The following is a 16,800-nucleotide window of genomic DNA, read 5'->3' on the forward strand; positions in this document are numbered from 1 at the left end:
ACAAATAAATAAATAAAGTAGTGTCTGCAAGAAGGAGGACTGACACATTATCCCCCCACTAGATGATTGCTCAGCAGAAAGGGGAGACTTCAGTGGAAACAAGACAGTATAGAATGGCCAGAAAGAGAAGGTGCAGGGATGATCACCTCACATAGGTGCAGAAAATGCCTCCTGCCTATGTGTCTACAGGCCGAGCTGGGCTAGCAGAGGTAGATGAACTTGGGGCAAAGGGTAAAAAGAATGGGCTCCTGATGCAATGGGGTGGAGGCAGCTTGACCAGGCATAGCCATCTTCCCAAGAGACCCTCAAACACGCTAGCGGGCTGCTTGGGATGAGTCCCTCCTCAGCAGGAGCCCACTGGGGCCACCACCTGTCCATACCAAGCCTATAGATGACAAGCCAGGCCAGCGTAAATGGCCAAGGCGAGAGACCAAAACTACACCATAGCCAGTCACATAAAGAGCTATCTGTGCTTCCTCTCTATCCTTCCTACCCCATTGTCAAAAATCTGTGTAAACACAGACAGAAGGGTGCGGGAATGAGCCTCTCCCTCCAGCCTTAAAGGCATCAATCAAGGCTGTGCTGGGAGGAGGTGGAGCCTGGTAGACTCTGACTTGACTATGAGATGAACTTTAACATTTGAACAGTTCCAAGCTTTAACAACTGAAATGAATGGCTTTAATGTCAGGAAGTGACTGAAAAGTTAGGGAATCTGACTGAGATAGTGTGAGGGCAGCCTGTCCCCTAGTGGGGAAGAGGCTGTTTGATCCAGCTGAATTGGTTCTTGGAAAAGAACTTTTCTGTTCCTAGCTTAGGGAAAACGTCTCTCCTCTGCGTCCCTCACCACCCCAGGGAAGATTATCGCCTTCAGTTAAACTGGGAAATCTGTGGCTCTGAGATTTGGCTCTGAAATCTCTGGCTTTAATTCACCCAACAAAGGTCACACCTCTACCAATGGCAGTGCCCAGACTAGAGCCTGATCCGTCCTCCTCTACCAGGGGAGACTGAGGCATGGTGTGTGCCAGGCAGCCACATGGGGAGTCCACACTGGGAAGTGGAAGCCTGGGGAACCCTAGGTAAAGGTGGCCTGCCTGATGCAGGATTTACAATGTGAGCTGGTTTTTCTCTATCTTAGGAAGAGAAGAGGAAAACCTTCTGCTAATGTTATCGGTGGAGACCATCCAGGCTCTTGGCATTTTGAACAAAGACTTGGCCAACCAGCTGGCCGCGTGGCCTAATGGATAAGGCGTCTGACTTCGGATCAGAAGATTGCAGGTTCGAGTCCTGCCGCGGTCGTGGAGGGGTTGTATTTTGCTGGGTGCGGTGGCTTATGCCTGTAATCCCAGCATCTTGGGAGGCCGAGGAAAGCGGATCACCTGAGGTCGGGAGTTTGAGGCCAGCCTGGCCAACATGGAGAAACCCCATCTCTACTAAAAATACAAAATTAGCCGGGCGTGGTGGCGCATGCCTGTAATCCCAGCTACTCGGGAGGCTGAGGCAGGAGAATCGCTTGAACCTGGGAGGCAGAGGTTGCGGTGAGCTGAGATCACACCGTTACACTCCAGCCTGGGCAACAAGAGCGAAACTCTGTCTCAAAAAAAAAAAAAAAAAAGGGCCGAGTGTGGTGGCTCACACCTGTAATCCCAGCACTTTGGGAGGCCGAGGCAGGCAACATGGTGAAACCCTGTCTCTACAAAAAAACCACAAAAATTAGCCAGGCATGATGGTGCACACCTGTAACCCCAGCTACCGGGGAGGCTGAGGTGGGAGAATTGCTTAAAGCTGGGTGGTGGAGATTGCAGTGAGCCGAGATTGTGCCACTGCACTCCAGCCTGAGAGGCAGAGCAAGACTCCATCTCAAAAAAAAAAAAAAAAAAAAAAAAAAGATGTAATTATTGGCTGGGTGTGGTGGCTCACACCTGTAATCCCAGCACTTTGGGAGGCCAAGGCAGGCGGATCACCAGAGGTCAGGAGTCCGAGACCAGCCTGGCCAACATGGTGAAACCCCGTTTCTACTAAAAATACAAAAAATTAACTGGGGTAGTGGTACACGCCCATAATCCCAGCTACTTGGGAGGCTGAGGCAAGAGAATGGCTTGAACCTGGGAGGCAGAGGTTGCAGTGAGCCGGGATTGCACCACTGCACTCCAGCCTGGGTAACAGAGCAAGACTCCATCTCCAAAAACAGGAAACAAAAGCAAACCTATAGAAAGATACGTTACTTGTGGGACACTTCTTTAAAAACAAAAGCAAAGGACAAATTTTTTTGAGAAAATTTCCTTTTTTATTAGAATATTTAAAAAACAACTGAATTGCATTAATTATTCACAAAAGGAATGACAATCCCCAAATTTGAGTGGATTTCTGGGTGGTTCAAGGAAGCTTCTACATGTTTTTCACAGGTAATGACACTACTAGTTAACAGCTCTGGATGTAGATGGGCAAGACTGGACGGCCATGCAGAGAAAAGAAAGATGGGAGTGAAACTTTACAGAGAAAGCACCTGAGATGAGGGAAAGGCACCTTAGGTGGGTTTAAATAGCATTACAAAAGCTAAACATTAACCAGGAAATACAAGCTTTTTCCCCTATCACCCAAGTGACACCTGCTTCGCTTTGTCTTAGGTTTAAAAATGTATTTGATCCCAGGAAGGATCTGAGTGATCTAAGTTGGACTAAACAGGAGGCAGTCTATAGGGAATGTGTATTTTTCAAGCAGGAGCATTTCTTTGCCTCTTTTGTTCAGGATCTCATCATTATATATCGTCAATGATTGGCAGTTTTTAATAAGAACTTAATTTGCAGAGAGAGAGAGAGAGAAAAGATAGGCAGGAAGGCAGGAAAGAAGGCAAGAAGGAAGAGAGGAAAGAAAGAAGGAAAGAAGGGAGGAAGGGAGGGAGGGAGGGAGAGACAGAAGGAAGGAAGGAAGGAGATAACTCCGTAATGATGCTGGAATGTACATGTCTCAGTGAGCAGTGACAGATGATTAGCCCTTTCTAAAGACCCCTTAAAGACACAAAATGGTAGGTAGCATTGATCTCACCTTCATACCCTGGGTGACCATACTTTGGGAAGCCCAAATTGAAATGATGTGATCACTGCCAATGAGTGTTGTGACTTCTAAGTGAGATGGCCCCCCAGACATAGCCACCAGAAAAAGCATCTGAATTCTCAGAGCTTGTCTTCTCCAGAATATGTGAGAAATCATCAGAAGACATTGAAAACAAGAATGCCACGCCCACTGACCCCTGGGCATTGCTAAGGCATTCTGTTGGCTAGGTCCCTGGTTTATGTTCCGAAATTCTCCAGTTCCAGGGATGGAGCAGATGTCTTACTGGTCCTCCCCAAGGAATGGATATCCAGGACCTCATAGTAATGTCAGAATGGGGCTGCACTGACCAGACAGTCCTCTTCATCCTAAACTGTGGGCAATTTGGCCTGGGAAGTCTCTTCTTATTGGAAGGGTAAAACCATGTTACCACTGTGAAGTTCATCTCCCACAATTCCTATCATTAGGTTAGTCCAGTTCTTGCTCATAGCTAGAGACCTCGTTGTGGCTCTGCCTCCTTGGTTCTTCTATAAGGCCATAGGTGGCCTCAAGGTCAAGACATCTGGCAGAATAGAAAGCTTCACGCTGAGCCATATAAGCCCAGGTTCCGGGCAGCTTGGGAGATCCTGGGTGTTTTCCTCCGGGGAAATGGATAGTAAGCTGGTTTGCCAGACCTGTGTGGGTTCTTTATGGAAAGAGGACATTGAGTGCTGAATTTTAAGCCAGATTCCACTGCCTTTGTTTGGGTATTGCCCACCTGGCGTGGAAGCTGGGCAGCCTCTGGGATTCCGGTTCCTTGCTGAGTCATCTGATTGGTTTCAAACAAGTGTGTGTCTCCTTCAGGAGGGAGCCTTTGGTCAGATCCCACAAGCTTGCCCCTATGATGTACTTGATGACTGGTGTCCTGGGGGAAGGTTTGGACCAAACAATGCATCTCCAGGTGCGTGTGCCATGGAGACTTGGGGGCCTGAAGACAGCCCTGGGCAGCCTCCTCCAGCCTCCCCTCCACCTCAGAATCTGCCTCTTCCAGGGAGAGTGAGCTTCTTCTCTCCTTGTTAATCCAAACAGCATTGACCATCGATTCTGCAGGAGCAGGTGTGTTTCCTCCTGAAAAGAGAATGCACCAGCAGGGTCATCACTGGAAGGGACAGGGGCAGCTCTCACTTAGGGGGTCTCATTGCTTTCAAGCTGAAGGAAGGCCATCCCCAGAAGGTTCCTGGTACATTTCATGTGTGTACATGTGTACACACACAAGATCTCACTTGCATGCTCACACACATGCCCTTTTACACCTCACCCATATATACTCACACACACACACAATTATTCATTCATTCAACACATATTTATTGAGCACTTAATATGTGCCAGGCATTATTTATTCTAGGTCCTGGGAATACAGCAATGAACATTGAGACAAAACCCACACCTTCCGGGGTGTGTCCTGGTTGAGTAGAGACAAAATTGCATATTTATAATAAAATTTCGGGTGGCAATCAATGCAATGGAAAATCTCAAGCATAATAGAGGGTCAAACACTGAAGTGGAGGAGTAAACTCTGGGAGGAGATAGGGAACTAGCGTTTGCGGCTAAAAGAAAGGCAAGGAACAAGAGCACACACAACTCACACACATGTGGGTTCACATATTCTCACCAGTGGAAAAGATTATTCTTAACTTACGGGGTTTTGTGTTCTGGGATTCTTTTTTTTGTTTTTTTTTGTTTTTTGTTTTTTTTGAGACAGAGTCTCACTCTGTTGCCCAGGCTGGAGTGCAGTGGTGCAATCTTGGCTCACTGCAACCTCCACCTCCTGGGTTCAAGCGATTCTCCTGCCTCAGCCTCCTGAGTAGCTGGGATTACAAGGCACCTGCCACCATGCCCGACTACTTTTTGTATTTTTAGTAGAGACATGATTTTCACCATGTTGGCTAGGCTGGTCTTGAACTCCTGACCTCAAGTGATCCGCCCGCCTCAGACTCCCAAAGTGTTGGGATTACAGGCGTGAGCCACTGCGCTCGGCTGTGTCCTGGGATTCTGATAGTGAGTTTACCACCCAAGGCAGAAGAGGGAGGAGTTGTGTTTTGAAGCAGCTCCTTTTAGAGAACCAATCGTTATCCTTCTCCTAGTCCACAGGCACTGCTCTGGGAGGACATCTGCAGCATTTACGGCTCCTCAGAACTGGCTTTGGGTGGAAGAGGCAGACCCATGTCTCTTTTCTTTCTTGGGGACTTTTTTTTAAACCACCTAGTGGAATATGACAGTTCATTGTTAACTCTTGGTGGCGGTGAGAGGGATTGGAATGACTGAAAGGCATTTTCCTTATAGAAAGCAGGTGTGTGACCAGCTTGGAGCTCCTCAGAGGTGTCACTTAGGTTCACTTATCTGTTCCAGCACCTGTTATCACAGGAGGCCCTGGAGGTGACAATGTGCAGAACAAGAGTGGGGAGATGATGTTGGAAGAATAAAGTCAGAAAGAAGCCCCTGAGCTCCAATTCAGGGATCCCAAAGAAACAGAAGACCAGCTGCAGCCATCTCAGCCAACAATTACTCTCCTGTCAACACTAACTCTAGTGTGACTCAAGATTTGTTCCGGCTTTGTAACTGCTTAATTCCTTAGTATTATTTTCCAGCATGAAATGAAGAAAACACTTTTTTTTTTTTTTTTTTTTTTTTTGAGTTGGAGTCTTGCTCTGTCACCCAGGCTGGAGTGCAATGGCGCGATCTTGGCTCACTGCAACCTCCGCCCTCTGCATCCCGGGTTCAAGCGATTCTCCTGCCTCAGCCTCCCGAGTAGCTGGGTCTATAGGTGCCAGCCACCACGCCCGGCTACTTTTTTTTGTATTTTTAGTAGAGACGGGGTTTCACCGTGTTAGCCAGGATGGTCTCGATCTCCTGACCTTGTGATCCGCCATCCTCGGCCTCTCAAAGTGCTTGGATTACAGGCGTGAGCCACCGCGGCCAGCCAAAGGAAACTTTTATAAATATCCAACATGTTATGTACTTATTTGAGAACAAGGAAGGAGGGAGACACAGTGGGAGAACCTAGAAACTGGTATCCTAGCATTAGTTTAGAAGGAAAGGACTGAAGGGGGACAGGCCTGTTCAGCTGTCAGTCCCAGCCTGTGGTTCAGAGGAAAGGAAAAAGAGTTAGGCTGGGAGGTACACAGGGACCCCACCCCAGAGCAGCCTCTGCTGAGAATCACCATGAGCCTTCTGTGGCAGTACCCTCCACATCTTGAGATGGTGCCTGCTCTTCACTGCAAAAGAGAAAGAGAATTAGGGTAATTGACTGAAGAGTACAGGGAAATTTCGTATCATGTTTTTTATCTGTTTCATTTTGGTTTTGGTAAGTCGGGGACTGGAGATGAAGGAAATGTACTCGTTATCTATAATACCTTCTTCATTCTCCACCCTTGATTCACTTTGCCAGAAGATACAAGTTGGAGAAGGGGTATTTTGAGCCCCTCCTTGATTTCTCTCTTCAGTGGGGATGAAGGAAGCGGGTGGAGAGAAGAGCGAAGAGAGTGGTAGAGAGACTCAGGGAGGAAAGAAGAATCGAAATTCACCCTAACTGCCTGAGACCTTTGGTGGAACCTCTCTCATCAAGCCAGAGTCAGGCAGACATGAGGTCTGGTCCTGAGTTTGCCACTGACTCACTAGGAGACCCTAGGCCTCCATTTCCTCATCTATAAATGGAGATCTTAAAAAGGGAGCTACCTTACAAGGCTGCCAGGAATGTTCAATGAAATGTAATATAAAACATCCAGCCCAGATATAAGTCCTGACCCTAATCCCTTTTTCTACATAAGGTGAGTCACACAGTGTCTGACTGTGACAAAAGCATATTCCTTTTGGACACCAATCACTGGGGGTAATTGGGGCTCCACAGACTTCTGAAAGTAGCTCAAGGTCCCCTGGGAACTTACGTTGCATCAGGGAAGGCACGCTGCTACTTGTAACTGCATTTCCAGAAGCTGGATCCATCGCATAATGCTAAGACAGGGTGAAGAAAGCTAATTTCGGAGCCCTTCCTTTCATTGATCAGCTCCTAGAATTTCTGAGCTTCTAAACGCAACCCAATGTCTTGAGACATTGACTTCTAGCTTTAGTAGGAGCCCAGTCTCAATGCTCACTCTCTCTTCCTGGGTCTTTTTGCTGCACTGGGCACTGAGGATCACGGTCCTCTAAAATCCCTCTACCAGCTTGGCTTCATGACATTAATTGCTCTTGATTTTCTTATACCACTTAAAATATGTTTAATTGTGGTAAAATACATAGAACATAAAATGTACCATCTTAACCATTTTTAAGTGCACAGTTTAGTAGTGTTCAGTACATTCACATTGTGGAACCAATCTCCAGAATTCTTCAGTTTCTCTGACACTCTATAAGCATTTAACAATAACGCCCCACTTCCCCATGCCCCAGCCTCTGGCAACCACCATTCTGCTTTCCTTCTGTCTCTTTAAATATGACTACTCTACATACCTCATGTAAATGGGATTATACAGTATTTGTCTTTTTGGGACTCACTGACTTCACTCAGCATAATGTCCTCAAGTTTTATCCATGTTGTAGGATATGGCAGAATTTCTTTCCTTTTTATGGCTGAATGATATGCCTGTCCTCAAATTTTGACTGCTCTCTCCATCTTCCCTGGCTTCATTTCCTCCTCTTGTTCCTTAAATATTTGAGTATTCCAGAACTCTAATTTTCATCCCAGTTTCTTATCAATTTACACATGGATTTGCCACAGTTTTATCCATGCCCATGGCTTCAGCTACCATCTATGGATGAATAACCCCAAATCTAGCTCTCCAGCCCAAATGAGATCCAGGCTGGATGGAAGGTCTACAGGCAACTATCTCCAATGCAGTATATTCAAAAACAAGTTCATCTCTCTCTACTAAAAGCCTTTTTCTCCTGTATTCTCAAGGAAAGATATCACCATCTATCCTGTTGCTAAAGTATAGGGGACAATTAATTGCTCTTTTGCCTCCTTAGTGTCATTTTCACCTTATTTTTGTCACCTTACCCTGATTTCTCCCTGGAGAATTACCTACTCCTTCACACTCAGTGCTAGTGTTTCAAGTGGCCTTCCTACTTAGATGCATGTGACATACGTGATCTTGTCCTCAGCCACTCAGTGCATAAGGCCTTGATGAGCTTTATACATATTAGTTCATTTTATTCCTACAATAACCCTATGATTTGGGTACTACAGTTATTCCCAATTGACAGGTGGGGAAACTGAGCCCCAGAAAATTTATGTAACTTGTTTAAAGCTGCATATTAAGTAAATGGCAGAGCTGGGACTCAAACTCAGGCTGTGCTCCAAGACCCAGTACATGACCACTCCATTACACAGTATGCTGCCTCTCACAGTTAGATAAAGAATGTGGAACTCAGCCAAGTATGGTGGTTCACGCCCAGCACTTTTGAAGGTCGAGGCGGGTGGATCACCTGAGGTCAGGAGTTCAAGAGCAGCCTGGCTAACATGGCGAAACCCCATCTCTACTAAAAAAAAATACAAAAATTAACCGAGCGTGGTGGCAGGTGCCTGTAATCCAGCTACTCAGGAGGCTGAGGCAGGGAGAATTGTTTGAACCCGGGAGGCAGAGGTTTCAGTGAGCCGAGATTGCACCCCACTGCACTCCAGCCTGGGCAACAGAGTGAGAATCTGTCTCAAAAAAAAAAAAAAAAATGTGGAACTGCAAACTGCTGAAAGTGCCCTGAATGACCCTGACCTAGCTGGGAGGTCAGAAGCCCTCTCGGAGAAAGCCACACCTGGGCCCTCGTTGCATGAACCATAATTTAGCACCTAGTAATGATGGGAAAGGGGGTACCGAGTTACCAAGAGCAGGAGAAAGGACGAGCACAGGGTATAGTGAATTCTCTGGGGGCATGTTGAATTTGAGATGTCTTTGGATCATCCCCACTAAGCAATTAGATTTGTGAGTCTGAATTGCAGGTGTATTAAGCATTGTGTTTCCATTTGATAGGGATTTAAATTAATAAATGTTTGTTGAATAACTGAATGAATAAATACCCTCAAGGGTGGGATAGAGCTTTAGGAACCTTTCAGTTTATGCCCTGCAGAGATGGTGACTGTTTGGCTGTGCCAGTTCACTCCCGCCAGGAACGAGGATTCCATTGGTTGGCAACAGCCCAGGTAATGGGAGATGGGCTCCTTCAGCTCAGAGGTGCCACTTTTGTTCCCAAAAGGCAGCACACTTCCTGCCCTAGACAGAGAGGTCCCTCTGGCCCCTGATTCCTGCCCAGTCTGGCCTGGCAAAGGGCAGCCCAAAGAGTCTACTGAACTCTACAAGTAACCACAGAATCCCACAGAGCCCAGCTTTGACCTCTCAGGGTATCTTCCCTTCTCCCTCAACCTGTTCCTCTGTTAGAGGAGGAAGGGTTGGGATTTGACATGCCCTTGCTTTCTGAGCCCTGTGCCTCTAACTCCCTCCTGGAATGAAATCTGAGTTCCTAAATGGAGGAGGTTTCTCCCCATGAGGGGGTTTCTGTGTCCAGTCACACCTCCCTGCCTGATGTTTGACGCTGGATGAGCCTGGGATGCCTCATGGGTCTCTGAGCCCTAGGCGTCCTCTGGCCCAGACAGTTCCCAGGCTGTTGGGAACGCCATGTCTTCTACCTCCAGAGTGAATTTCTCTGGTTTGTAGGAGGTGCCTTAGTTAGACCCAGCCAGGAAGCAGAGCTCCTATCACCATACCTGGGCTAGCAGGGGGGCCAAGCCTGGCTCACCAGGCTGACCAGTCTAGCAAGATTAGAACATCAGAGCAGAGGCCAGGAACAGTGCTGGCAGCCAGGTGCTTGGCTGAGGCCCCTGGCTCCCTTAGCAGGTGGGACAGCTGAGCAGAGCTGCCCTGAGCCCGCCTCCCCTGCTCTTCCCCACTGGGAGGGAGGGCTGGCAAAGCCCTGGCTCTGCCTCCCTGCAGCTCTGCCACTCAGGTCTCCCATGGTAAGTCTCTCCTTCCCCAGCACCTGTCCATTCCTACCTTTTGGAAGCACCAGGAGGTGGGCCTGGGTCTTCTGCTGCCTCTTCAAGCCTTCATACTGGGCTCGCAGGAACTGGATGCTGAGTGGGGGCCCTTTCCCAGGGGCCTGAGTCCTGGAGCCCTCAGCCATTAAGTGAGACCTAAGCTGCCAGAAGTGGGGCAGGGCTGGGCACGGGCAGGGCAACCCCTCCATCCGGATCCGGGAGAAAAGCAAACAGAGCTGGGTGGGGCAGGACCTGGGGAGGGGAGAGAGAGGGAGGGGGCAGTGAGGGAGAAGGAGAAGTGACAGGCAAAAGGAGGGTGGAAAGAGGAGTGGGACTGAGGAAGGAGATAGAAAAATAAGGGGGAAGGAGAAAGATGAAGCGGAAGAGGAGGTAGGGATAGGGAGAAATGTGGGGGAGGAGAAAGGTGGGAGACAGTGGCAGTAAGAGGAGAAGGAAATGTCAGAGGAAAGAAGGGGCAGCGAAGGGGGAAAGACTGGAGGAAGGAGGTGATAGTGACAAGGGGGGATTAATGGGGCGAGAGAAGAAAGAGAGGGAGGAAGATGGAGACAGGCAGGAGGAGGCAGGGAAAGGAGTGATGGGGAGTGGGAGACTGAGAAGTAAGGGGAGGACTGGGGGAACAAAGAGAAAGGCAAGCCCAGCTGCTCAGAGCCCTTCAGGGGGGTCAAGAAGGTGTCTTATTCCAGGTCCTTCCATTGCTTGATCCTAAAGTTTAGAATCCAATTCCCAGTGCCACGGTGAAGTCTCCCATTTCCTGGCAGAGCTGGGACTGGGGCTGGGGAGTGCTAAGCTCGCGCTCTGCTCACACATTTTGGACTGGAACGTGGCCACTTTTCAGCAAACCTGCCGGTTGGGTTTGCAGTAGTTCAAAGAACACCCTCGGGAGCTTCACAAGGTCGGTGCCTCTGGATGTGTGCCCCGAGGCCACACCCTAAAGAAACCCAGTAGCAAAGATCTCCCCAAGATCTCCACTCAGACCCCAACACACACCCCAGGTGAAAATTCAGCCCTTAAGTCAGCCATGGGACAGAGCCCAGGGGAATCTTGGCCTCTGGCCAGCCCTACCCCTTGGACATTTGGTGTAGCCTCTGCCGTCTCAGCATTTTCCAACCAAGTGGTAAGTTAGGCATTCCCTCACTCTCTGCTTGCCAGCCTCAACATTTCCACATTGCTTTTGAATCCCAGACCCTCTCCCTCTTACACCAGCTTTGACCTAGCCTTGCTGCATTTGGTCAACTAAGTCCCTTTCTATCTTCTCCTATCACGGTGCTTACTGATTACCCAATTACCCAATATGTCTACAGAGGCAATGGAAACAGAGTAGAGCCTGAACCTACAAGACATTTTGGACATTAACCAGACAAGATCTAGTCATTTGATGTGGGGGAGCCGTGGAAGATGGAGAGCAAATCTTCACTGGGTAGTATATGTTAGTTTTGCTAGGGCTGCCATAACGAAATCCCACAAACTGGATGTCTTAAACAACAAACATTATTGTCTCAGAGTTCTGGAGGTTAGAAGTCCAAAGTCAAGGTGTGAGCAGGGTTGGTTTCTTCTTGGAGCTGTGTGAGAGTATCTGTTCCATGCCTCTCACCTTGCTTCTGATGGTTTGCTAGCAATCTCTGGTATTCTTTGGCTTGCAAAAACATTGCCTAATCTCTGCGTTTATCTTGACATGATGTTCTTCCTTTTTTTTATTTTAGTTTATTTTTTTTTTTTGAGACGGAGTCTCACTCTGTCGCCCAGGCTAGAGTGCAGTGGCGTAATCTCAGCTCACTGCAAGCTCTGCCTCCCGGGTTCGCATCATTCTCCTGCCTCAGCCTCCCGAGTAGCTGGGACTACAGGCACCCGCCACTGCGCCCAGCTAATTTTTTGTATTTTTCGTAGAGACGGGGTTTCACCGTGGTCTCGATCTCCTGACCTTGTGATCCACCCGCCTTGGCCTTCCAAAGTGCTGGGATTACAGGCGTGAGCCACCGCGCCCGGCCTAATATGATGTTCTTCCTATGTGGGTGTCTCTGTGCCCAATTTTCCCCTTTTTATAAGTACAGCAATCACATTGGATTAGAGCTCAATCTGTCTCAAAAAAATACTGAGAGAGATAGCCAAAGCTTCCTCATACCTTTTTATCGGTAGGTCACTCTATCATGAAGGCAAGAGCAACCCATCCATGCTGGACCAGCTGCACCTGCCATGAAATCATGGCAGTAGACATCATGGCAGTAGGCTGGCCACAATGGCTCACAACTGTAATCCCAGCACTTTGGGAGGCTGAGGTGGGTGTATTGATTGTGCCCTGGAGTTCAGGACCAGTCTGGGCAACATGGTGAAACTCTGTATCTACAAAAATTAGCCAGGCATGGTGGCACATGCCTGTAGTCCGAGCTACTCGGGTGGCTGAGGTGGGATAATCACTTGAACCCAGAAGCTCGAGGCTGAAATGAGCCACGATTGCACCACTGTACTTCAGCCTGGGTAACAGAGTGAGCTCCTGTCTCAGAAAAGAAAAGAGAAGAGAAGAGAAGAGAAGAGAAGAGAAGAGAAGAGAAGAGAAGAGGAGGAGAGAAATAATGGCAGTAGAAATTTCTACTATATTTTGGCATTTACTTGTCAGCCTTCATCTTTTAGTATTAACAGTTTTTGTCTTTTTCTATATGGGTGCGTTTGTGGATATTTTGATGAGAAGTAAATTGAGGCTATCTACTGCTGATTGAGTGCCTTTTAGGAGCTTAAATTCCTTCTTTTAGTTCATATAGTTCCTCTTTCTTTTAAAACTCAAATCTTTAACCCATTTGAAATTTATTTTAGTGTTGCGTTAGGTATAAGGCAAGGATCTAGGGTTTTTTTCCTCCAAATAATCGACCAGTTGTTTCAATAGCACTTACTGAATAAACTTTCCTTTCCTTGGTCTGTGATAACAATAACAATAGTATAAGAAAAAATTGGCAACTCTATCTCATCCCAGGGAGTCTTCAGAAATAAATGAAAAAAGATGATCAAGCCTGGAGTTTGTTCTGGGTGGCTGCCACTAAATGGGTGACTTTCATTATCCAGGTAGATCCTTCAGAGGAACTGGAAATAAGCTTCAAAGTTGTTCAGGGCTCGAGACGCTGGAGTAGGAATAAGATGTCTTGTTATTCTAGGGAATATTTCATTTTTCTGTATATATGTAAACTGTATGGAACCTGAAATGTCCCATTCTGGTTGAGAGATAAGACTGTGCTTAATGTAGCAGGTTAGTTCATTACCGGAACCAGCATCCCTACAGCCCTCCCTGGAGCTTCCAGTAAAATAACTTAGACCAGAGGCTCCAGGTCCACTCCTGTCCAGGGGATCCAGCTATTCTGTGAGACTTGAGTGGCAACAGGTATCACTCACAACTGGGGTACCACTCCAGAGAGAATGACTCAGACAATAACCCTGTCCACACAAAGACCAGTCATTGGTGGGTAGAGACTCAGAGACTTGAAGAAGGAATCCCTTAGGGAGCTGGCTTGAGAGCAGCAGGCTGGGTCAGCCCAGTATACAGTAGGGGCAGGACAGGAGTGGTGGATCCTGTTCTCGTGAAGAACTTCAGTTTGGGGTTCTTTCCACTGGAGACTCCAGGAAAACTTGAGTTACCCTGTTCTTTCACTTTTCCTCTCCCCTATAATAAGTTCACTCTGAGATTATCCCATCCCTGAAGCCTAGTGATCTAGCCTTAGAGAATCAAGAGGGCAAGATTGCAAGAAGGGATGGAGGCTTCCCTGTGCTCTCTTCTCTCTGGTTCCAATGAGGAGGGGACCTTGTCCTATGGAGTGGACTGTGATTTGCAGGTGCATGAATGACAGTGTCCACAGGAGAGCCAAGTATGACGAAGAAGGACTCAGGATGTCAAGAAGTGCTTCAGGGCAGACAGACTAAAAAATTCAAAGCTCTCAGCCTTAAGAGTAAGGGAGATTCCTCTCTGAAAAAAGAGAGGCTAGGCTAGACATATGAAAACAATAGTTATAACCATTGATCTAAAACTGCAGTGGGTCAGATATGTGGTAATCACTCTATGTAAATGATCAATTTTTTCATTATGGTAATATTTGTGTAAATGAAATTGACTATTTTAACAATTTTTCAGTGTACAGTTCAGTGGCATTGCATCCATTCACAGTGCCCTGCAACAATCACCATTATTTCCAGCGTATCCATCATCGCAGACAGAAACTCTGTACCCATTAAATAATGCTCCCCACTTCCCTACATCCCTGGCAACCTCTACTATACTTCCTGTCCCTATGACTTTAGTACCCAACGTAAGTGGAATCATACAATATTTGTAATATATTGGACTGGCTTATTTCACTTAACATGTTGTCAAGGCCCATTCATGTTGTAAACATTCATCAGAACTTCGTTCCTTTTTATGGCTGAATAATATTCCATTGTAAGGACAGGCCACAGTTTGTTGACCCATTCATCTGTTGATGGAGATTTGGGTTGTTTCCACCTTTTGGCTATGGTGCTGCTATGAACATTGATATACAAGTGTGTGTTTGCATTCCTGCTGTGAATTCTTTTGGAAAAGCTGGACTATATAATAATTCTATGTTTAGCTTTTTTGAGGAACCTGGACAAAATTAAATTTAATTTCTCATGAGAACACTGTGAGAGAAGAAACATTACTATCCTTTCTCCTTCACCTTTTACACCCAAACCATCTCTAGGCCTGGGAGATACAAGCTCTAAAAGATACCTGAAATCTGGCCAGGTGCGGTGGCTAACACCAGTTATCCCAGCACTTTGGAAGGCCAAGGTGAGTGGATCATCTGAGGTCAGGAGTTCAAGACCAGTCTGACCAACATGGTGAAACCAAGTCTCTACTAAAAATACAAAAAATTAGCCAGACGTGGTGGCAGGCACCTGTAATCCCAGCTACTGGGAGGCTGAGGCTGGAGAATCACTTGAACTAGGAGGAAGAAATTGCAAAAAAAAAAAAGATACCTGAAATCCATGTATTTCTTTCCACCTCTACTGTCATCCACCTAGCCTATGCTGTCCTCATTTCTTTTTCCAAGACCACTGCAACAGCCTCTTACCTGTCCCCTCCCTCCCACTTCCACACCTGTCCTCTCATCCATTGATCCTCTGACCTCACAGCAGTTAGTGTTCTCTAAAAGACACAAAGCAAATTGGATCTCATGGCTTCTCTCCCAGTTAAATCCTTCAGTGGCCTCCCAATACACTCAAACTCGCATTCAAATCCTTCTTATGGCCCAGGGGGTTGTGCCTGTCTTGGGTCTGTCTCACCTTTCCAGTCTCTGTGTCAACTTTCCCCTTGCTCTCTACTTTCTAGACAAGATTTCCTATAAGTGGGTTCCAGATATGCCTATGACTGAGACCCGCAACTCCTGGGCCAGGTGTCTCCAGCCACAAACAGCTTCTGCATTTATTCCAGTGATCTATACAAATAGTGTCATTTTCTAGGTGTGCCATGATGTGAAAGAGGGGAGAAAAGCATTCTCACCGCTTTAGCCTTCTCTGAAGGAATTTCTTGAATTCCACCAATGTCTTTCCCTCCTTGGAGCTTTGGTATGTGCTGTTCTTTGTCTTCTAGAACACTCCTTTACTTACTTTCACCTCAACCATATCTTCATTATATTTCCATCCTTGGCAGCAAACACATGTCCCCTAGCTAACTTGTAAACACCTTCAGTTCTCAGCTTTAAAAAGTGGTACAGTGTAAGGATTGAGAGCATGAACTATGAAGCTAGACTATGCGGGTTTGCGTCTTATCTTCCCTATTCTTAGCTACTCTCCCCTTGCTCTCTAGAGTCAAGTGTGCCTTTGGGTTAGTTAAGTGACTGGAGTCTTTCTCTGTCGCCCAGCCTGGAGTGAAGTGGCGTGATCTCAGCTCACTGCAAGCTCAGCCTTCTGGGTTCAAACGATTCTCCTGCTTCAGCCTCCTGAATAGCTGGGACTACAGTTGCGTGGCACCACACCCGGCTAATTTTTGTATTTTTAGTAGAGATGGGGTTTCACTATGTTGGCCAGGCTGGTCTTGAACTCCTGACCTCAGGTGATCCACCTGCCTCGGCCTAAGTGCTGGGATTACAGGCGTGAGCCACCACACCCGGCCTAAGATGTCCTCTCTTAGCAGTATGCCTTTGGGCCAGTTACTTAACTTCACTGTGCCTGCAGATAGAGCGATTACCAAAGAGAGGGAGCCGGCTTGAGCTGAGCAAACAAGCAAAACACACTTCATCAAGCATTGCCTTCCAGGTGCTAGGCACGTGACAATATTGCGCATGTGTTGACTCATTTAATCTGTTTAACTCTATAAGGTAGATGCCAAATTATTATTATTATCATCCCCATTTTCCAGATGGGAAACTTGAAACTCAGCAAGGGACTTTCCAGCTCCAAATGCTTTTCCTCTCCGGAGTGTCACTGCTCTATGCCAGTTACATACAGAGTAATATATTGGAATGCTATTTGCCTGGGGACAGTAAAGTCCTGCCTCCAGCCTTGATCAGGATCCAGGTGTAGTCAACAGATCCCAGCCTGGCTAATTTAAGCAGAAAGAGATTTCACATGGGGAATTGGTGCTGGTAAAATTATTAGCAGAGCAGGAAGAGCAACATTAGGCATCCAGACCACTCTTCCTCTACCCTTGTAGTTTTTCCAAAGATGGATAAACACTATCTTTCATCTCATATACCCTTTGGCAACTGAGCTTGCCATTCCCTCATCAAGAGGTG

At 47.0% G+C, this 16,800-nt stretch overlaps 1 protein-coding gene and 1 non-coding gene across 2 annotated transcripts; one reads left to right on the forward strand and one right to left on the reverse strand.

Annotated features, from left to right (window-relative positions):
* The first annotated feature begins 1,223 nt into the window (after positions 1 to 1,223).
* TRNAR-UCG (transfer RNA arginine (anticodon UCG)) lies at positions 1,224 to 1,296 on the forward strand. The gene has a single exon. It is a non-coding gene; the product is annotated as a tRNA-Arg (tRNA).
* Positions 1,297 to 2,335: 1,039 nt separating this feature from the next.
* C13H9orf152 (chromosome 13 C9orf152 homolog) lies at positions 2,336 to 10,840 on the reverse strand. Its single transcript, XM_004048425.5, has 2 exons — positions 10,068 to 10,840; positions 2,336 to 4,155 (listed from the first exon to the last, which is right to left on the reverse strand). The coding sequence occupies exons 1-2, from the start codon at positions 10,258 to 10,260 to the stop codon at positions 3,629 to 3,631; spliced, it is 720 nt and encodes a 239-aa protein (XP_004048473.1). The 5' UTR covers positions 10,261 to 10,840; the 3' UTR covers positions 2,336 to 3,628.
* Between the last annotated feature and the right edge of the window lie 5,960 nt (positions 10,841 to 16,800).

Source organism: Gorilla gorilla, chromosome 13 (genome assembly GCF_029281585.2).
Source record: "Gorilla gorilla gorilla isolate KB3781 chromosome 13, NHGRI_mGorGor1-v2.1_pri, whole genome shotgun sequence".
Lineage (NCBI taxonomy): Eukaryota > Metazoa > Chordata > Mammalia > Primates > Hominidae > Gorilla > Gorilla gorilla.

Coding starts and splice junctions, on each gene's coding strand:
- C13H9orf152 (XM_004048425.5), bottom strand. CDS start 10,260: ATGGAGGGGTTGCCCTGCCCGTGCCCAGCCCTGCCCCACTTCTGGCAG. Junction 4,156..10,067: donor CCTCCTGGTGCTTCCAAAAG/GTAGGAATGGAC, acceptor TTCTCTTTTCAG/GAGGAAACACACCTGCTCCT.